The sequence below is a fragment of the Tyto alba genome, unplaced genomic scaffold (genome assembly GCF_018691265.1).
Source record: "Tyto alba isolate M040663 unplaced genomic scaffold, T.alba_DEE_v4.0 Super-Scaffold_40, whole genome shotgun sequence".
In the NCBI taxonomy this organism is placed as follows: domain Eukaryota; kingdom Metazoa; phylum Chordata; class Aves; order Strigiformes; family Tytonidae; genus Tyto; species Tyto alba.
The window spans coordinates 49,218,393-49,241,322 of record NW_024881316.1 but is presented as its reverse complement, the minus strand read 5'-3'; the positions used below and the strand labels follow the sequence as shown (position 1 = coordinate 49,241,322).

General features: G+C 44.2%; 1 protein-coding gene across 1 annotated transcript in view; it reads right to left on the bottom strand.

The window, feature by feature from the left end:
* The window catches only part of ELP3 (elongator acetyltransferase complex subunit 3), an 88,743-nt gene extending 66,504 nt beyond the window's left edge, over positions 1–22,239 (bottom strand). The window contains exons 1-7 of the mRNA XM_032997588.2: positions 22,134–22,239; positions 20,617–20,716; positions 19,561–19,699; positions 18,179–18,249; positions 13,463–13,526; positions 11,462–11,530; positions 9,494–9,648 (exon numbers count right to left, since the gene is read on the bottom strand). Of these exons, the coding sequence (XP_032853479.1) occupies positions 9,494–9,648; positions 11,462–11,530; positions 13,463–13,526; positions 18,179–18,249; positions 19,561–19,699; positions 20,617–20,716; positions 22,134–22,152 (617 nt within the window). The 5' untranslated portion in view covers positions 22,153–22,239. The remainder of the gene's footprint in view (positions 1–9,493; positions 9,649–11,461; positions 11,531–13,462; positions 13,527–18,178; positions 18,250–19,560; positions 19,700–20,616; positions 20,717–22,133) is intronic.
* Between the last annotated feature and the right edge of the window lie 691 nt (positions 22,240–22,930).

Below are 22,930 nucleotides of genomic sequence, written 5' to 3'. Positions count from 1 at the left end.
AGACAGCTCGTCAGCCTGCTACGGACAGTGGAACAAAGACTGGTGTAAAACTTGCACGAGGAGATGCCCAGGATTTGTCCTTGATTTCTCACATCTTTGCTGTGCAATTTAGTTCAGGGAAACTTGAAAGAACAACAATTTAAATGCCTGTTGCCAGTTCGATATGATCAATGATTAGGTCATAATTATATAGACAGTTTACCACGGAATAGTCAATATATAGTTACAGATGCAGACTAAAGAGGGATTCATGAGAAAATAATCCTTATATCTAAAATCATGAAAGAAATGACACGACAGTCTCTTTTATTACATCTAAACTGAAGCTCAAGGTTTTCTTGCTACAGTTGATGAGACAGCCAGTACTAGGTGAGACTTATATGTGTATATATAAAAAAAAAAAATCTAGTTCCAATTTCAATTCTGATATTGACTCACTGTGGCCTAGGAAAAGTTGCGTATTCTTGGTAACAATCACTTCCTAGCTGTTACTGATGAAAATAACCACCTTTGCCACTGCGGTGCCACATATGCTTCCGACAACTTTATGCCCTAAAAACTATTGTTGCATAAAGACAGTGTCCAGTAAAGTCCTCGCTTTGTAGTGTTTGCATCTACCTACTAAACAGGGTTCATCTTGTCCCCATCTGACACTGATATAAACATTTAGCTTGAGGAAGGAAAAACAGCTTGATTGCTGCTTTGAGGAAACAAAGAAATTGTATCAATAAAATTATAAAAGGCTAATAAAAAGCAGTCATCAGCCAAAACTGCCAGTGAAAAGCTACGGTTTAGCTAATCCTGTTCTCTTGCCAAAGCAACTCCCTCACCTATAAAGCTGCAGTATGATCTCTCTCAAACGAAGTGCTACAAAAACATACATGCGCTTGTTTTCTCCATGCTTGTCAAACCACACGTTCAGGAAGAGGCTTGCTGCAGCAGACTACAAGAAATGATGGTGCCATTTCCCTGGCTCCATTTGCCATCCACCATAGCTCCAACTGAGGTGCCAACAGCTATTCAACTTTTAATGGTGATTGAGCTCATTGCTTTGGAAAAGTATTTCAGCTTTTAGCTGCTATAGTAGCTTAACACTGCATCCTCCCTAGGCACAGACATCCCTTGCAACTCCAGTGAAGATGTGTTGGTCTCAAGGAGCAAATTCCCACTAAGGAGCGAAGTCAAATGTTTCCTATCATGGCTGCAATCCCCTGTGAATGGCACAACCTGGCTTACAAGACAAATACACCAGAGAGGAGGCAGAAAAAGAGTACAACCAAAAGCAAGTGACCACTTGTGTCTTCGTAGAGGTGGGGGAAAAGCAAAGGCCTGGAAAGGAGAATGGGACCAAGAACCAACGTCGGAAGAAACCGGAGCATCTTGCAGAAAGCTACTCTGCATCAAAACCCAGCGTGAGCTCAAGGAGTCAGAAGTCTGAGATGAAGAAGGAAATCCCTCCTGCCCCAGCCTGCAATGGAGCCAAGACTCTCAGGGAGGGATCCAGCTCACGAATGCGAACACCTAGATGGAGCTGGGGCTCCCATCTCCCACGGCAGTCAGTGGTGCTCACCCAACAGAGCCCAGAGAGCGACAGAGAGCCAGCGTGGGTGCCTGCCTCGGCATCAGCTGGATCCTTCCCGAGGCGCCGCTGACTGCATCTCCGCCGGCTGTGAGGGGAGAGCAGGCAGCCAGTTCACACGGAACCACCTCAATTGAGCTGTCTTAACCCACAGGCTGAACCCACATCTCCCCTCAGAGCTCTCAGAGAAAAGGTGAGTTTTATTTATATCGAAAGGAACAAAGGCCCTTCCCGCTCATTTTAAAATTTTTAGAGCAGCACACAATTTATCTCTGGAGGCGAAGCAGGCAAAGGTCTTGAAGAAAGAGGAAAAAAAAAAAAGTAGGTAATCGTATAATCCAAGGCCCAGACAGAAAGTGACCAAATTAAGGCTGCACAAACACCTCCAGCTCTGCCAGTTCCCAGATTCTGAGCACTTGACTTCACAAACTGATGGGCCACGAGGAGGCACAGAGTCCCAGAGCACATTAGCTGCAACACATTGCAGAAAGACATTTTTCAAAAGCAAACAGCCTCTGCTCTGCCTAGTACTGCGTTCGCAAAACAGGCACAGGAAAAACACTCCTTGACATCCTTCCACAAAAGTATGAAAATAAAACCTGCCCTTTTTTTTTTTTTTTTAATTTTTTGCATGCCTACTGCACCCACCAATGTTACTAGAAAATTACTTTTCTTTCAAATTAATTTAGTGCTGTTGAAAAGCAGTGGATCTCAGTTTACAATACCAATGAGGCAAGCACAGCACAGCTGAGGGAACTATAAACCCGCATCTCACTATTTTACCAGCCCATTTTAATTTGGGCTGGAAAGCAATCTCTGCTGAAAGAAGGGGAAAAAAAGGTAGTGCAGGTCCCACGTTAGCTCTCCAGAGCATGGCAGTATCAGCCTAGGATCGCTTGCATCCTTCTGGAGCTCAAAGCAGTCGCTCATGTTTGATCTTCTGCCCACTTGGAAAATCAGAATACAACGGCAACTAAAGGATTGCTTCTGTAATACACAGGATGGTGTAATACTTTGTGTCAGGGAGGAAATCCACTCAGAAAGCTCATTTAGTACATGCCACACAGTCTCTTCGTGACATTACCTTCGGATCACCAGCACAGTTTGAACTAGAACCATGTAATAATCAGGTCAGGTTCATATTCATACAGGTGACCAAGCCATGAATAAAACTCCATCTCCAGTTACCAATCCCAGTTGACCACTCAGATCCCTTCCTAGCATTAACATTTTAGTGCAGGTCACCGGAGAACTTGTTATGCTTGCCAAATTACACATGCACAGCAGTGAAGCAGCAAAAATGAGAAACGTATTCCCTTTGGCAGGTGTTCAGCAGTAATTTGCTGAAAATGTACAAAAAAATGGCACTGAAATTCATTATTTAGCTCTGACAATGTCATGACCGCTAGGGCCATCATCCTTTCCACCAGTGTAGGATAAAATACGGACCAACAGCATTTACAAATATTGTTAAACTTGGTGGAGCTCAAATTTCTGTTATGAATAAACACTACCACCTCATAAATCTTTGTCAAAAAGATATATTTGGTTCTAGCATCCACCTTAGAAAACCTGAAGTCACGTAATATCAGATGTGCTGTTGTACACAGAAATATGTGGGTTATGTCTTCCTCATACCCACCTTCCCTAGCTGCTTACGTTCAGTCACCAACCTGAATATTTTACATGCAGGAGAAAATGCTGAAGAAATACTGAACAGGACAGATAACTGGATAGGCAATCACTTTCCATAGCTGCAGGAGGAAAAAAAAAGAACAGCTACCCATAATAAGATTAGGATCTGATGAAATGACTTTCACTTATATACCTTCCAAATAACACATATTTCAGCAGCTAAAAGTTGGGTCTTGCAGTAAAAAATAAGCAATGCAAAAGTAACAGGATGTCAACAAAGGCCAAGCAGCTTTTGGGTAAATTTCCTCAAATTCTGCAAGCTGGAAATACATTATCCATACTGAAGGTATTTAAGGGTAAAAACTCAGCAACAAACAGATTTTAACAGCAAACATGGCTCCTGCACCACAGAAGAGCCACATCCAAAGCTGGCAACAAAGAAAATCTGCCTGCCTCTCCAGAACGTTGGGAACTAGTCTCCAAATCTCTGGGAACAAAAGGAAATTTAGGCAGAACCTCTGTTGCAAATGATCTGGCACTAAAACAATAGCCAGTTATCTCCTGCCTGGCACAGAGGCACAGAAAAAAAAAATCACTGCCCAGTCAGATGTCCTGAGGGATTTGACAGACAAGCTGTGATGGATACAGCCACAGCAATTTGCAGCGTTGCTGCCTCCTCCTATTCGCTTCCTTCTCTGCCAGAAGCTGCTGCCTCCACAGGAGGGGATGCAGGATCGGATAAGTACCCACACACCTCAGATGCCCAAATTACTGCTAGAATAGGAGCTTAAGCCGACAATTACAGCAGTTTGTGCTGGAGCTGCTAGAGCTTCAAGAGCCTACCTGTCACAGTACCTACTCATTATGGCAAGTCAAGAGGTGAGATCTGACTATCAAATTCTGGCAATTTGTAGCAGGGCAATTTAACAGGCTGGGCTCCCCGCGGCCAAAGAAGTAGCGTATCTTCTTAAATCGCTATCCGTCCCAGATTACATTAATTTGCCACAGGGTGAACTCTGGCAGCTGAAGGGTGGACGACTATGTTTAGCTGCCTGTTTTGGAAATGGTAACCTCAAGCAGAGGGTCAAGGTAGATAAAAGGAGAATGGTAACCTCTCAAATCGCCCCAGCATGAATCACTGGAGCTAGTGAGTCAAAGCCCTCAGTTATTTTTGCTAGAGTCACAATTAGTACTCAGAAAGCACAATTAAGATACATTAGTGTAACAAGCAACCATATGTCAATTGAGCCATCTGAATTGTAGGAGAACATCTTCTCTGCCTATATTAACCGCAAGGTAAAGCATGTTTGCTTTAAAAAAAAAAAAAAAAAAAAATCTTTCCTTGAGATTCGCGATACACTAGAATTTCTCACAAGTGGGGCCAGGAAAATACATACAAAAAGCCAGCTACAACAGCACAGGTATAATATGCCCATTTGCTACCCCACGTAACTTCATTGCAGGTTTGTGCCTTAAATCAAGCAGCCAGGCTAAATCTTGGTAAAATTACAGAACCAGCAGCAGCAAGACAAGACTTACCTGCAGAAACCTACGTCTTCTCATAAAACTCCCACTAAAGTTCTATTTGGGAAATTTAAAACAGACTTCAACTTTGACAATTAAGTGTGACCTTTTGAGAGTGGGCTTATTCCTCGCCATGGAAAAGCAAAATTTGGAGTTGCTTAGTTGTCAACTTCACAATCACTGTATTTCTTGTGGAGAAACTGCAGCTTCTATTAGAATTACTGATACTTGGGACCTAATGTGGGTATTTGAGAAAACAGTAACCACCTTTCCAGAAAACACATCATCTGAGAACCACACAAACCACATTCTTCATGGGTTGCTCTGATCTGGTGTGTTCAAGATGAGTGATTTCCAGCTTTTGAAAGGTGTCAGGAGCTCCACATGCTTGGGTTTTTTTTTCCTTCCTCAGATGGACTAAGAGGTCTTAAACTGGGCACACAGTAATCCAGCTCTAAGCAGTGTTTATTTAAAACCTGTCTCTTCTCTTTCAGCAAAGGCTCTAAAGTAGTTGGATCTATCTGCTTAACACTTGCCAAAAGATCAATATGGCTTTTGGGATACCTAAAGGAAATTTCCTTGTGAATAGTAAAAACATTTGTGACAGCGGGAAGCATTGCTGCCTGCTTCCAGCTCTGCAGAAGACACAGCTAATGATGGAAACACAAAAGGACACTTAGCAAAAGCAATCAATGAGAAGCCTAAGAAAAAGGCAATCTCACGGCATTGTCCGGTATTAGGAGCTGCAATTTCTCCACGAGGAATCAAACACAGCTGACAGTACTCACTTCTGCAAGTTTTGGGCTTCAATGCATGATACAAGTGGAAAATGAGCCTTTTAAGAGACTAACGAGCTATGAGTAGATGGGAAGCCAACCCAGGCCTGGATTACTGACATATTATGGAAACAGTTACTGTGTCTGCTGTGCAGCTGAATATTGTCACATAAATATCAGGTACACAAGATACTTCAATTGCAGAACAAGAGGTTCCAGCGATTTTATCTCCTTCTTACTCTGCTGTTAACAACGTGATTTACGACCCGATCAAACATCAGACAGCACATGACACTGTTAAAACAAGATTTTAAAAATAATTTCTACGCATTTTGAAAGACACCAAGAGAAGTCAGGCTTGGCATTGCAGTCCAAGGAGCCACACGGGTGCAGAGCCTAGGGAGACCTTTCCGACACCTGCCTTTTTCAACACAGGCAAGTTCTCCTCTGGCCTTATTCACTAATTAAAAGTCAGATCCTGGCTCGGAGAAGAGGTGCTCAGCCCTTGGAGCCAAGCGGTGAGTCACAGTGGCAGTTAAATATGCCCGGCATCTCTAATGACTCATGGGGTCAGGTGAGAGAAGCAAAATGATGGGGAGCAGCAATTCTCATTTGCAGGTGTATTTTACACCTTCTTGGTTCATTGTCCTCACAAAAGAGCAAAGGCAGCCACAATCAAGTCAACGCTTTGGCTTGATGGGAACAACCCCAGAGAAAGATGTATTTCTCCAGTGTACAAAAAGAAAAATCTGTCTTACAGTGATTCTTTAGACGTTATTACAAATCTCCTCCTAAAGAAGGGAAGCTTATCACCAAGTCCACAACCTTGCTTGGTAGGCATCCAGAAGTACACTGAAATCTCCTAAGTAGTGTTCTCAGCAGATAAAAATTAAAACTTCTCAGTCTTGTTGCACACTCTACAAAACAAAGATCCCCCCTGGCTCTGCAATTCTTTACTCATTCCTCGGCCAACTTACTTCTCAAGCATACCAAAGCACCTCAGGCAAAGACTTCTGTCTGAATAGTCTAAAAAGGGTTTATTACCTCAATAGGGAGGTGCTACAGAAATACTAAACACCAGCAACACTTTCTCAGGGAATTAATTTCCTTCCTCTACTTGCAACAGATTTGCTGTGAAAGCCCAGCAGCCCCTCTGTTTATCTTTTTTAAAAATCATTTGGTAAGTTCATGTATGTAAATACAATCACTTCTACACTTGTGTCCTGTTCATGCACCCATAAAAAGCAAAATCTTAACTCATTTCAGGTCCACTCAAGCAAAAAGGATCTCCTACACGCTTTATAAATCAAGGTATAAAGGGATTTCTTCACACCCCCCTAGGTCAGCTGCCCAGTTTACCTGGAAATAGTTTCGAGCAGCAGCCTAGCTTAGATGCTCTGAGCCATCCCATGAAGATCCTGCTGTCTCCACTGACTATAAAGCCACAGTTTCAGACTCATTCATTCGGCAGCAGCTGGCTAGAGCAGTGCCCCACTTCCCCAAAACAGATCATTCCCAGTCCCACATTATTTCTCATACAGGCACTGCTGGGTCTGCAGCTTTGTGATTTACCACGCAGCTGGATTTACCGTAAGACTCTGTATCTGCAAGAAAGCCAGAAGCCAACTCAGAATATCAGCTGGAGTCCAAGGGCCAACACAGTTTGAGGACTTATTTCTTTAGTCAGACTTGCAGTGCGGGTTCCTGGTTAGGAACAGTGTATTACCTTCATGGCAGGCTACGGTCATACTGTACTGGTTGAAACTGCACAGAGTCACATCCTTTTTATCAGATTAACTGGGACCAGAAGCTGCAGCAGGCTGATCAAGACAAAGTACTATATGAAGAAAATTCAAAATTACATCACGAGGAGGATGCCAGATTGATGAACCCTTCAGTGCTGCACGATTCAGACTGTGTAGGTCAGCATATCCCTATCACTGGAAAGACAGCACTGGACATAGACAAAGAGCTCAAGTTTAGGGCAAAGTAAAGAAATGACTGGATGAAAGGGGAAAAAACTGTGTTCACAGTCAGGTGGACTGTAGCCTATACAGATAGATGATCCACTGGCTTAATCAAAGGTCATGCTCAGAAGGACTTTTAAGAAAGTATCCTAGCTGAAGGTCTTTTTCCCCATTAGGGAATCACTGTACAGAATCTAAATTTAAATAAAGATTTGCACAAGGAAGAAAAATTTCAAGGCTACCATAATCCTATTCAAATTAAGAGGTGAGAGGGACCAGATCCCAAGTTACTGCTGAATGCAGTGCCCACAATTTAAAACAAGTAAAATACTGTTAGTATTCCCCATGTAGCATGGCCTCTGTTGACGGGAGCAGTGAGGGAGAAGGGCTGAATCCTCATGTACAAAGAGAAATAAATTCACCCTTGAACACTTATATCAAATGTCATTGACCATCTCAAAACAGTACTGCAGTGACACAGTACAACAGCTAAACGCAAGAAACACAAAAAGTAAAAGGTCTGATTCATCTTGAACCCGATTTTCTCGCCTCTAAAATAATTTAGGAAGTGCAACTTGAATAACTCCCACATACCTCCATTTACTACGCATTTAACATGAATTTTAGGTTAAAAATATAAACCTTTATTTATCTGCTGGAAAAATCCACACATTGTTAGTGCAGGTTTTCTCACATTGCTTGATCTGCCTGCTTGCAAGGCAGTACACTGGTGTCAGAGTCACTTTGTTTTTGCATGCACTTAAAATTATCTGGTCACACGGTCTGTATCGTAAATAGTTTCCTCAATAATCTGCACAGCAAAGGACAGGCTACTCAAAAAACAATTTTAGGACCAATAAAATTAGCTAGACACCTGCAGAAAAAAAAAAAAAAGGAATAACCACATCCTGAACCACCTGACATACGTACTAAGCACAGCTCTGATGTGAATAGACAACCGGCAAACACAACCCTTCTTTCATAATGAGCTGTGTCCTTCAGTGCTCACAACCAGGGCACTAGAGCAAAAGAAAAGCAATTCTTTTCCCAACTTGTTCATTATTTTATCTTAATAAAATCCACTTGGAAAGAGCAACACTGCACTTTTTGTCTGGTCTTTGAATGACAAGGAAAAAAACCCAAAGAAAACCAGGAGAAGCGTTTGCTGCCCTCCAGAGGAAAACCAAATGAAATGACAGATTTAAAATACGAAGGTAGACATGAAGCTAGGCAAGGGCTAGTCCTACTAAGTTTTAAAACCACTTTCTTTAGTAGATGATAAAGGTATAAAGGAAAATCCACTGCACTGAACGATGACAAGGTAGCAAACCAAAACTGTCAGTAGGGATGCTTGCCTAGTAGTAACAGCTCCAAAACATCAAATCTCTCATTTCTCTCCTCAGTTTTATACTACAAAATGTACCGAAAAGTTATGTATGTAAGGACCCAAAGCACATATAAATAAATCAGCCCTTGATTTTCAGTTCATCAACTGTAAAATGAGGAGAAGAGGAGCATCTCCCCGTCACACCGCAATACTGCAAGGGTAACTGCGTTTGAGACTGCAAGGGGCTCGGAGCTCCTGAGCGCTGACGCTCTCGGGGGTGAGTCATCCCTTATGGGAGCTGACGTCTGGCCTCCCTCCAAGGCAGGATCAGTTCCCCTTCCCAGCTAAAGGAAATAAATCCCATGGCAATGTGATTCGTCACAACTCCAAATCAAGGTGATGAGGCATAAAAGGTAGAAGTCCAGATGGAATGCCAAGAAATTAGACAAAGCTTAGAATTTCCTACATGAGAAAACAGATAAATCATGGCCCTATCTTCTGCAAGTGCTATGCAGTACACAGAACAACACTGCAAGCTGAGCTATAAATATTCTGTGCCTAAACACATATTTGGATAAACATTGCCTTTCCAAAAAAATAAAAGTTTGTCTTCAGTATTTTCTGTTCTTACACCCTTTAAAGAACACTTCTAAACAATTACATGAGGGAAAACCAAGATGCTCACCTGACAGCCTCTGCTACGTTATTGGAAGTGTGACCCGATAAAGCATCATGAAGGTTTCTGATGAAGTAATCTCTGTAGTCTTCAGGCAGGGCCATGAATGTTCCACCCATCACAATAAACTCTACTTTATCCACACTGTGGCCCAGCTGCTTCAGCTGTAAAATTAAAAGTACCAGGGAAAAATGATCAATCAGGGACTTCTCTAAAAGACTTCTCTGAAAACCTTGACATTCTTATACTGCATTTGCTCCTTTAGTTGTCATATCCTTTATGAATGACAAACCATTAATACTTTTGTACAGATTTCTTATACACACCTCCTCCCACCCTACCCCCCCAAAAAAAACAACACTCAAAAGTTATTTTTCTACTGCAAGAACACAGTACAGACAGAGTCCAGTGTAGGAGGTTTTCTTGACAGAGTTATTCGAGCCTAACATCCTACTGATGGAGTTACACTGGCTCCTGTTTGAAGCTAGCTTAGTTAAGGCCAGTAGGTAAAGTTTCCTCACACTTACTTCAATCCATATAAAACTAACTTCCTTACAAACTTCTGAGAGAAAAGGACTACAGTGAATCCGTGAAGAATTTTCCAGTGGATTTGGAGATAAACAGGAAACCAGGCAAAGCAGAACAGGATTGCAAAACTCTTCTAATTTTAGTAGGAAAGCCACTATTTGAGTACTAAATCCCCCACGTAAGTAATTATCAAGAACTAGCACCTGCCATAGAAGTTCAGTACAATTTTTTTGTAATAAGATCTCCTATTAGTACTCAGGTGTTGTTCAGAACAGACAAAAATCTTCAAGAGGTTCAAAACTTGTCATTTATCTAATGGAAATGACAGTTTGACAATTAAAATGTCTGAAAATAATTTTTCTATGGGGATCAAGTCAGGATAATGTAGAATTATAAAATAATGCAAAAGCTGAGGTGGGAAGGGACCTCTGGAGAACACCTAGCTGAACCTCTCTTCTCAGAGCAGCACCACAGTAGTTTGTTCGGCGCTGTGTCCAAACAGGCTTGTGTGTCTCAAAGGATGGAGACTGCTCAACCTCTCTGGGCAACCCGCTCAGTTTCCTGATATTCAAATGGAATTTCTCATGTTTCAATTTGCACCCATTTCATCATGTCCTGTCCTGTCACCGGGCACCACTGAGAAGAGCCTGGCCTGTCTTCTTTAAAGCCTACCACCGCATACTTAAGACTCGTTGGTAGGATTCCCCCAAGCCTTCCCTTCCCCAGCCTAAAGTCTTGGTTCTCCCAGCTCCTCTTCAGATCCTCCAGTCCCTTCATCATCTTAGTGGCCTTCTGCTAGACTTCTTCCAGTACATTCACGCCTGTCTTCTTCTGGGGAGCCCAGAACTGGACGCAGCTCTCCAGTTGCAGCCACAGCAGTGCTGAGGCCAGAGGAAGGATCCCCTCCCTTGACGTGTTGCAACACTCCTCCTAATGCAGCCCAGGAGGCTGCTGGCTGCCTTTGCCTCAGATGTTGCTCATGGTCAACTTGGTGTCCACCAGTACCCCCAGGTGCTTTTCTGTCAAGCTGCTTTCCAGCTGGTTTGCCCCCAGCATGTACTAGTGCCTGGTGGTGTTCCTACCCAGAAGCAGGACTTGGCATTTCCCTCTGTTCAACTTCAGGAGGTTCCTGCCGACCCATTTCTCCAGCTTGTCCAAGTCTCTCTAAATGGCAGCACGATCCTCTGATCCCCCATCCACTCCTCCCAATTCTGTATCATCCACAAACCTGCTGACAGTGTGCTGTCCCAGCATCCAGGTGGTTCACAGAGAGGTTAAACACTCTTGGCCCCAATATTGACAGGTGGGTTATATCACCAGATTGGCCTCCAGCTGGACTTAGTGCTGCTGATCACGACCCTTTCAAGCCCACCAGTTCAGGCAATTAAAAGCATTCTCATTATTTTCATCACAATCCCAATATATTCTCCTCTCACTGTAAAAATTTACCTGTTCCACCCTGTGTCTTGTCTGGAGATAAGGGTCATATCTAGCCCGAATGGCCCTCATGGATGTTGGCTAAAAAAAAAAACAAGGAGAATAATTTTATAAACATTTTTTTAAAAAGAACATACTGAAAAAGAACAAAAGACAACTTTTAGCATTGAAACAGATGTTTAAGTCTTCACATCCTAACTGACCCTAAAAATCAAACTTACAACCAAAGAGTCCACCCAACTGTAAATATTAATTTGGCTCCTTAAATTTTGAAAAATTTTAACAAAACACATTGTTGTCCCGAGATGATAACGACATAAAAGGATGACACAATTTTTCAAATTTTTAGTGCATTACAACAGGATAAAGAATTGTTGCAGTGAGTCACAAAAAATATTGCAAAAAAATCACAAAGAAAATGGTTTTCAAAATACCATTTTTTCTGTCCCATTTATTTTAGTTTCTCTCCACTTGCACAACAGTCATCCAAGCAGCATCCTCTAGAGCTCAGTCTAAATGTCAAATATTCTTTAAGCTAAATATATTCTTTCAATTGAAAGCTCTAACAACTTACTTTTTATATTACTAGCTGATGTAAGCCTATTAATAATACTCTAAGATAAGGTTTCCAAATACCTTGTGTATCCTGGATTTGTTTGGTATTTCAAATCTGTTGTATTAAAAGCTCTAACGGATGAGGACTCTTTTACTCATGCACAACTCCCACATGCTGTTAGTACTGAACAAATTAATTCAACGTATCCAAAACAACATGAATTATACCACAGTTACATATACACAGGATTTGCCTACTTTGCGCTAACAGGACAAGTTTCAAGTCACTGAGAAGTGGGTAAGAACATACAAAATCCGTACTAAAAGGATGCTGCATCACTGTTGACCAAATTAATCCAGTTTGTATTTTTACTTCATTTCGCTACTTTACATCTGTACTATAGCTATAAGTTGTTTTGTTAAAACCAGTCAAAATAATTTAGTCACAACAAGATCTGCTGTTAAACTTTCCCCAGACAACAGGAGAGCACTGTTTCAGAACCACATATACATTTAGGGAGATATCACTGCAGATAGAGACATAAAAAGACATTAATGTAATTTCAGAGGCACTAACAGCTAAATAATAGTCTTCTTCCAGAGCTTGACCTTTGCTGATCTGCAGGGTCCTGAATGGTTGGACAGACCTGAAAGAGGTCCAGTTAGGACAGGGTGCTCAGGGCTGTGTCCAGTCAGCGTTTATTATCTCTAAGACTAGAGATCCTCTTTAAGAACAGAGATCTCAAAATCTCTCTAGATCCCTACTCAAGTGCCTGACAACTCTCATGTTAAAACATTATTTTCTTACATTAAGGCACAGTTTTCCACATTCTAACTCATGCCTGATGCCTCTCATCTTTCTGCTGGGCAGCTCTGAGGAGTCTGGCTCTGCCTTCTCTACACCTTTCCCTTAAACCGATACTGAGCCAGAAGTAAAACTTTATGTTTCTGCTGGACTGTTTAGTTTTTAGTTTCATTCTGACACAGATCCCTAACTCCTGTAAGCAATCACAGCTAGCACTCATTTCAACAAACTGCACGCAGCAGTGTCCCCCATGGGAGACAGCAGTGTCACCTTCAGCTGCTCTCACTCACTCACCGCTATCCACAGCTGGAGATGCAGATTAACAGCTGCTCCCACACCAGCAGTGTGGTACATGGGGTACAGCCACGATGCTGCACTGCCCTGCTCAGAACCGCAGGCTGATCGCTCCTGCTCTAGCACCTATCACACATGTAACACTATAAACAGCAGCAAAGTGAGGAGAAAGAAACAACTGCTACAAAAATTGAGAAGAGTTTCCAGTCCTATGGTTGAGCTGCTTTAGGTCTCGAAGTTTATCAGCTCTGCTTTTGTTTTTTATGCTTGCAACATGAGTGAATTTGTAGAAATAAAGAGCAGCCTAACCCATGTTTACAGAGTATGGAGGTCATGCGCTATGGCAGACCAAATAATACCTCATATCCAGTGTAAGACTGTGTGGAATATTCAAAATCAGAATCAGGTCCACCTGGGCAGTATCTGCAAATATCAAAAGACAGAAAACAGGCATCAAACTCAATTGCAAGCGATGGGGTACATAGGAGGGTGCAGGCTGAGCAGACATTGCTCTGATTACCCCACCTCTCATCAGAAATGTGGGGGAATAAAAATTCAAGACAATCCGACCACAGCAACATGCTGACCGCTCTCGTGGCACTTGGGAATTCTCGTATAGGCAAAAACAAACCCACAAAAGCAAATTTTTGGTTGGAATTCTCGTATAGGCAAAAACAAAACCCACCTTAATGCTGCAATACAGCTTCCAGATGAAAGCCAGCTCACGAGTACTCAGCTCAGAGCATGGGATGAATGAATAAATGAAAATGAATGAATAAATCAATGAACGAATGAATTCCCCTGTTTCTGCATCACCCGATGTAAATATAGGTACAGAGCCAAACACACATGCTGGAGAGAGGGATTCTGTGATATCCAGTAACACTGAGAGGAACCGCACCTACATATGTTCACTAACGCTAAGTATACAGTGCAAAACAGTTGTTTCATTTATTTTTAATGAGAATGGGATGTCAAAAAACTGTTCTGACCTGTCAAATGACTACATGCACATAAACCAACTTGGTAAGACTCACTAGAAGCAAGATGTTTTGTGAACGTATTTCTGAAACAGGGCGTTAATTTAGGGAGTTGCCATACAGTTCTGGAGTAATACACACAGATTTTTAAAAGTAATTTTACAATCATAAACAATTCAAATATTTTTCACCATTCTATCAAGAACATAGCCTTATTTGACGTAAAATATCATTTTTGTTTGGCGTGGAAAGATATGAAATAGAGATATCATCCTATTACACAATCTACATTTATTTTTCCAGAAATTTATGGAATATGAGTATCTTGATGGTGAGAAAACTCATTTACATTTGTTTTCTGAACTTAGAAATATGCTATTTAATTAATAAAGCATTCTCAGACCACTTCAAAAGAATATAGTCCATCTACTCCAAATAACAAGGAAGGGGAACGTGAAGCTGAAGGGCAGCCTTGGCTGCTGTGACTGTGAAATGGTGGAGTTGAAGATCCTTCAGGCAGCGAGGAGGGTGCACAGCAAGCTCGCTACCCTGGACTGCAGGAGAGCTGACTTTGGCCTCTTCAGAAATCTGCTTGGCACAGGACTATGGGATAAAGCCCTGCAGTGAAGAGGGGCCCAAGAAAGCTGGTTGATATTCAAGGATCACCTCCCTCCAAGCTCAGGAGCGATGCATCCTGACAAAAAGGAAAGTCAGGTAAGAACACAGGGAGGCCGCATGGATGGACAACGAGCTCCTGAACAAGCTCAAACACAAAAAGGAAGCCTACAGAGGGTGGAAGCAAGGACAGGGAGACTGAGAGGAATAGAGAGAAACTGTCCGAGCAGCCAGGGATCAGGTTAGGAAAGTCAAAGCCCTGACAGAATTAAGTCTGGCTGGGGACGTCAAGGGCAACAAGAAAAGCTTCTGTAGGTATGTCAGTAAGTAAATGAAGACTAAAGAAAATGTGGGCCCTCTCCAGAAGGAAACAGGAGACCTGGTTACCCAAGATAATGAGAAGGCCGAGGTACTCAGTGAATTCTTTGCCTCAGTCTTCACCAGCAAGTGCTCCAGTCACACTGCCCAAGCTGCAGAAGGCAAAGATGAGGACTGAGAGAATGAAGAACCACTGCAGGAAAAGATGAGGTTCAAGACCATCCAAGGAACCTGAAGGTGCACAAGTCCATGGGACTTGATGAGATGCATCTGTGAGTCCTGAGAGAACTGGGAGATGAAGTGCCTAAGCCACTATACATCATATTTGAGAAGTCATGGCAGTCTGGTGAAGCTCCTGCTGACTGGAAAAGGGGAAACATAATCCCCCCTTTTTAAAAAAGGGGGAAAAGGAAGACCTGCGGAATTATAAGCCAGTCAGTGTCACCTCTGTGTTTGGCAAGATCATGGAGTGGATCCTCCTGGAAACTGTGACAGGGTACATAGAAAATAAAGTGGTAAGTGGTGCCAACCAGCTTGGCTTCAGTAAAGGCAAATCATGCCTGACAAATTTGGTGGCTGGCTACGAAGGGGTTACAGTGTTGGGGGATAAGGGAAGAGCAACCGAAATCATCTACCTGGACTTGTGCAAAGCATTTGCCACTGTCCCACCTGACATCGTTGTCTCTAAACTGGAGAGACGGGTGTTGGATGGACGGACCATGGGGGGGGGTAAGGAACTGGCTGGGTGGTCGCACTCAAAGAGCTGTGGTCAACGGCTCGATGGCCAAGTGGAGAGCGGTGACGAGAGGCGTTCCTCGGGGGTCACGGCCGGGCCCGGTGCTCTTTAACCACTTTGTTGGTGCCATGGACAGTGGGATCGATGCACCCTCAGCAAGTTCACCCACGACCCCGAGCTGTGTGGGGCGGGGACACGCGGGAGGGCAGGGATGGCATCCAGAGGGACCTGGGCAGGCTGGAGAGGGGGGACTGGGCAAACCTCATGGAGTTCAACAAGGGCAAGGGCAAGGTCCTGCCCGTGGGTCGGGGCAACCCCAGCACAAATCCAGGCTGGGCGAGGAGTGGCTGGGGAGCAGCCCCGAGGAGAGGGACTGGGGGTGCTGGTGGGGGGAAAACTACGACCCAACAATGTGCGCTCGCAGCCAAGAAAGCCACCCGTGCCCTGGGCTGCAGCCAAAGCAGGGGGGGCAGCAGGGCCAGGGAGGGGATTCTCCCCCTCTGCTCCGCTCTGGGGAGACCCCCCTGCAGTGCTGGGGCCAGCTCGGGGGCCCCCAACAGCAGAAGGACACGGAGCTGCTCGAGCGGGGCCAGAGGAGGCCACGAAGATGCTGGGGGGGCTGGAGCAGCTCCCCTGGGGGGCCGGGCTGAGAGAGTTGGGGGGGTTCAGCCTGGAGAAGAGAAGGCTCCGGGGGGACCTTCGAGCAGCTTCCCAGGGCTTAAAGGGGGGACAGGGAAGGTGGGGGGGGACTCTTGGTCAGGGGGTGTGGGGGTAGGACGAGGGGGGACGGATTTAAACTGACAGAGGGGAGGTTTAGATGAGATCTAAGGACAAAATTCTTCCCTGTGCAGGGGGTGAGGCGCTGGCCCAGGGTGCCCAGAGCAGCTGTGGCTGCCCCCTCCCTGGAAGGGTTCAAGGCCAGGTTGGACGGGGCTGGGAGCCCCCTGGGCTGGGGGAAGGGGGCCCTGCCCGGGGCAGGGGGTGGCACTGGATGGTCTTTAAGGACCCTTCCAACACAAACCAGTCTGTGATTCTACACCTGTATGGCAGTTTGGTATTAAATTACAGTTTCTTCATCTAGAGGCTAGCTTGAAACTCTTATTATGTGACAGAGCAAGACGGACTTGTGGCTATCACAGAATGACTGCTGGCCAGGAGAGGAACGGTACACAGCAGATAGTAACTGAAAGGAACTTAAATGTATTCCTAAGGGTCCTTAGCTTTCTTTTGAGGTCTGTGGGATTAATGACCAGTCCACAGCAATCCTGTGCTCAAAGATGTCCTGAGAGAGGAGGGTTGACAACCCCTTCTACTTTAGCTGCAGGCACTGAGCACTCCAACAGAAAAGGTAACGGAGCAGTCAGTGTATTAATACTTATGTTGCAGATCTCAAATGCACAGACACCAAGATAATGCCATCTCTATCAAATTAGACACATTCCGTTCACAGTATAATTGATTAGTTTCCTCACTGCCTGCCCTGCAAACTCAACCCAAGTCATCTGTCACCATTATAAAATTAATTACCAAATTACCGTGGCCAAGTTAATTTGCTGGCAAAAGTTGAGAAAACCAATTGAAGACATTTCATATACATAATTACCTGGGACATTTCAAACAGAATAGCTGCTCATGCGAAAACAAGAACTCAGCCAGCTCTCTGTTAGGCAGCTGGTCCTGAAACACACTGATGTTTCAGGAGTGACAAGGTGAGAAAGAGAAGCAATGTTTTGAAATAGATGGGCTAACATGCTTAGGGAAAAAAAAAAAACAAAAAACAAAAAACAACAAAACAGACAAGAGTTCAGGTGTACACTCTTAAGTCAAAAGAGGTAACACACTTCAAGGTAAACCCAGCTTGGGTTCCTCAATTCAAATAAAACTCAGAATCTACTTCCCTAACGCCACAAGCCCTTGGCAGTTGGAGGCCTTCCCTTCCACCTGCACTCTCATTTCACTCCAGAGCCAGCCTGTCACATCGAGCAAGTTTTTCAAACACCACCTGCACCTCCTCAGGTGGATCTCAGTTCAGCAGTTTTCAAACTTTTCAGATGGAGCCCTTTTTCTTTTCTGTGATAGTCTTCTCCAACCTGCTTACGTACCCAGTCACGTGCACAACACAACTGCGCACTCTAACACAGTAATACAACTCACATTTGATCATTAATCAATATTATTGATTAGTATATTCACAAAATTGTCTATTAACTTAAGTAGGGTTGGCCCGTGAAAGCAAAAGGTTCCTCCCTGAAGAAAAACTGAAAACAAGCAGACTTTTTAGTGTAAATGTGCAGGCATCAGCAATCTGCAACTTTGTGCTTGTGCAGAAAGTAAGCCTGTCCCCAATACAGTGCTACTGCAGTGCTAGATTTATACGGAAATACTGGAGAAGAGTCCTCTTATTTCATCTCAGTTGTCATACTTACACACATATGTTGCCTGTAAAGTTAATGTGTGGACACCTGTGTGGTTTACACATCACAGCCACGACAGCGATCTGTAAGAAGCAAAGTTACAGAGGAGAGAAATTGTAGTAGCTGCTTCTGAAGTTACTAAAATAAATTGCATCTTGGAAGGCTATGCATACATGTGTATCTGCGAGAGACTATTTAAAGATGTTTTCTGCTTAGTCTGCCACTTAGAATAACTGTGGGTTAACTCTTGAAGGAGATTAAAAAAAAATATCAAGAAATAGGAAACCTATTACTTAGTATTTTCACAATTCAGAGTAAACTGGCAGTCTAGTATAAAGAACCAGGTGTCTCATACGAAATGTGATTAAACACCCTGCTGAAAAGACACACACAGACATTCAGTATTCACTAGAACGATGCAACATGCATTGAAAACAGTGCAAGGGTGAGAGTGTGCCACCAAACGCCACCTGGAAGATGAAAATGAGGAAGAGATGAAGAGAAACAAAAAGATATAAGCCAAAGATAATAGGAATAGCTGACTCCCTCCAAGTAACTAAGCCAAGCTTTTTCTCCCCAGCTGAGCTCACAACTGCTTGTCCTACACTAAACATAAGCATAATATAAGATGCTGTCTTCTTTTGTAAAAAGGACCAGAGGGAAGAAGAGATGGACACACCAAGATTTTCTAGTGTCCAGTAATTTGGGGCACCCAACACTGAGTACCTAATTTCCATTTTTCAGAAATCCTAGTTGGAGTAAGAGATTAATGACATATTCTATAGCCAAAAAAACAAAGAAATTAAAGAAATTAAGCACATTTTTTGGGGGTGGGTTTTTTTTTGTGGTTCATTTGGCAGTTTTTTAGGTTTGTTTTGTTGTTATAAAAATTGAACATTTCTTGGATTTTGGTTTCTGAGGCTTGGGGCTTTTTGTTTGGGTTTTTGTTGTTATTGTTTGGGGTTTTTTTTTTTTGTTAACTTGACTTTAGGCACAGTATACATACAGTAGGGAAGCTTAAAACTCTATTACTGTTTTCAGCCTGAACTACCTTTCTAAGAAGCATGATAAATACTAACATTTTTACCTTTGTTCACTGAGAGGCCCTGCAGATTAAGCTGCACTGTTTCTACAGCAACTAAAAAACAAGCCATGCTGCTCTGAAACAACATCTCCACAGCTCCTCTTTCTCTTCTCCCAAATGTTTTGAAAGCAATAGCCCCATAGCCACAACATCACAGAAAAGGCAGCCTGGGAGCTAGTAATGCAGCCAGTGCATCTCTATTAAAGCTTCTGGAATTCGATATCCTAGTCTTCGAAAACAACTAAATACAATTTATTGATGAGGGCAGGGGAGGAGGGTGGTGGATGGAGAGAATGAGGCACGTGCTTACCCCGCTAGCGGTCCTTATAGGCTTGGCCTTCAGCTTTGGTACCAGCACCTTGCGGTACTGCGGCGGGACGGCAGCGATGATGTCGACCAAGCGGGGCTGCGCGGAAAGCCCGTACTTGGCCGACGTCTTGGTTTTCAGCCTGAAAGCACAAATACCTTAAATTAACAGCTCCACTCTGCCTCGCATACCCACATCCCACAGCAGTGCTATCACGTTATTGTTCAGTTACAGGGAGATCTAAGGAGGTTCTCCCAATTTGTCTTTCCAGCTAACTTATTTAAGAAGCATACAGTAATTGCTTGTAACAGCTGCATTATGTATTAAGATACTGAAAATAAACTCCAAATAAAATTGATATGCAACAACTGCCAATGTCTTTAGTTTCTGTGTATTTTTCTTCTAAATACAGTTTTATTAAAACATTGAGAAAGCTGCCCACTCTGGATTACACATTTTGAGTGATTCAATTATTTTCATATCTTCCATGCGAACTAACCCTTACACGCACAAACTCTAGCTGAGTTAATTTCTAAGACATTCATGTCAGTTATTTCCAGCATCAGCAAAAAGTTTGCAATTACATCATGTGAATGAAACAGAAACAGTGGGAAAAATTCAAGTTTTATTATTCCGCATGTGTAAAGAAAGAAGAACTTTCTGAAAACCACAACTTCATTTATATCACATTGCTAAGAAAGTTGGATTTAAACTTTATCCCTAAATTATTCTCTCCTTTCCCTGGTGGAACTGACTTTGGGACTACTAAAAGATGAACACAGGTGGAAACACAAAAAGGCAATGACAAGTTTTTTAGAGGTTTTCACCAATAAAACCCATTTTGTACGCTGAGAATTGCCAGTGAAGTGCCAAGACACCATTTCAAATCACCACAGAATTTACGAATCTTGGTGTCTTTATTAGCAGATAGCAGTAAGAGAAATGACAGTAGCCTGTGAAAATAAAACATTTTAAAATAGAGCATGAACGTAATAGACTGTACAGAGCACATTCATTGCTGGTGGACCAGCTCTTCTGTGTCATCCCAGAGTGACTTACTTGTTCAGATTCACATCTTTTCCCTGCTCGTGAGCCTCAATTAATTGCTTTATGATGTCAGCTATCGTCATCATCATCAGCTCTGCATGGCTGAGGTCTCCTGAAATGAGAACAAAATAAAAACCCACATGTACAGCCACTGCTTTTGATAACCAAGGCACACCAGCTCCGCAATTCAGTTTTAATATTTCCTACAACCGTTGCCTGCAGAGGGAGTTTTGCCACTGCCTATCACTCTCAATTTGCAGCATTCCCCAAACAAACTACAGTCACCACCTCATATCACTGACTTCCTTTTAATTCTAGGACAAACTCCACCTTCTCCTGTCAGAGCAATCTGCACAACAGCCAGAAATAAAAAGTCACTGGAAGTTAAAGATGATTAGTGGAATAGTCTGATGCTACCGGTACACGTGGCAAGGAACAGGACACGTTTGTGAGAAGGACAGCAGGGCTAGAAAAGGGGAGAGGGAAGCTGTGATCTCCCCCTCCATTACAGCGAGGGTATGCTGCATCAGGCAGTATTATCAGTGCCTTAAAGCTTCCCTGCTGAGCCTCACAGCCCCACGCCGTGCTGCAGCAAGGGGCTGCACTGTATAGACGGTATACATTGCTTACACTTCTTCCACAGCAGCTTTGGGAGAAGGGGGGCATTGCTATTCACAGCTCCATCCACACTTCCTCACAACAACGTGCATTTGTTCCACCTCGCGCGGCTCCGTCTACACCAGCAAGTGTTGGGATGGTAAAATATACACACCAGCCTTGTCAGAAAACCCCTCTCGCATGGACACAGCTGGGTGCACAACTGCTCCAACAAGCTTTTTTGGGCATGCCAGCTGCACTGAAATCTGGCAACACCTGGGAGAAGCACCACGGCGATGCTCCCCTCTGGGCTCTCTCTGCAGGTTGTTTTGTGGGACAGACCCAGGCTGCTGCCAGCCCCACATCATCTTTGCTGCCTCCTATCCCTCCTGCAGTTTGTTACCTTGTTCTGTCCTGAGGGAAAAGCCCAGCAACACCCGGACTCCCGGCACCTCATTCTGCATCTGACACGCGGCACCAGCCAGGAGCAAGGCAAACTCCTTAACACCCACATGGGTGCAAGGGACTCGACCTCCCAGTCCCAGCGCCCGATTCAAGTGGGGGATAGGTGGCTCACTGAGGGGTTCCAAGTCCCTCCAACCCTCAAGCAAGGCCAGAGCTGGCCCTTTCCCCGCCTCCAAGTGAAGGCGGGGAGGGCACAGCAAGGTCTCGCCTCGTTTTCCCACCCCACACACACGCAGCGCCTTAGAGACGGCGGGAAATCCCTACCACCCCTTCAGCCCCCACCCGAGGAGGGCCGGGGGAAGCATGAGGAGGAGCCGCGTCCCACACCCCTCCCCGCCATGTCCAGCCACAACTGCTGCCCCTCAGCCCGCCCTTACACACACACAAGGCCGGGGAAGCCTTGCCCCACTGCCCTCAGCTCCTGGGAGAGAGGCAGGGGCCGCAAACACACCCCCGCACCCCGCTACCTTTCCTCTTCTGCTTCATGCCGGCGGCTCCCCCTCAGCCGCTGCCCTCACAGGCCTCCTGCCGCGAAGCAACACCACCCCCGCCACGCGCGCCGTCGTGAAAACGTCGCGCCTCCCGCCGCGCTGCCGGAAAGCGACGGGAGGAGGGCGTGGAGTTGTTGCCGTACAGCGCATGCGCGCAGGGGCCTAGGCCCGCGGGGGGGATACACACGTGTGTGCGCGGCTACCCCGCGGGGGTCCCGCCCTGCCCGTCCATCCTTATCGTGTCCAGTTTTAAGTGTCCCTCGGAAAAATGCAAAGAAATTACCGGGATTTACTGGTGTTACAGCGCCACCACCGGGAAGGCCCAAGGGCCCCCGTGTAACCCACACAAACGCTTCCCCCCTCAAGTACAAGGCCACACAGGACATATTGCTGATACCTGCAAACTAAATTTATTAGAAATAGATACTTTTGGAATACAATGATTAAGATCAATTTAAACCGTTTTAACAATTTAACCATTGTGCCGCAGAACAAATACTGATCTTTTGAGGACTAGTTAGAATAACCAGGGTGAGGAACTCTTGAGATGGTTCAGACTTGCAGTAGCAGGTGCAAAGAAACATAAGGAAGGTGCAAATTGGCAATAAAACCAGAGTAGGCCAGCCTTGGAGGGCAAGATCTATGTGACCACAGGACTGACTTTGCACAGAAGTAAGGGTCAACTGGTGGACACAGTGAAGAATATGAGCCTTCATCTGAAGACTCCTGATGACCACCTGAAGCCTCCAACAAACATGTGCAAAAGACATTAA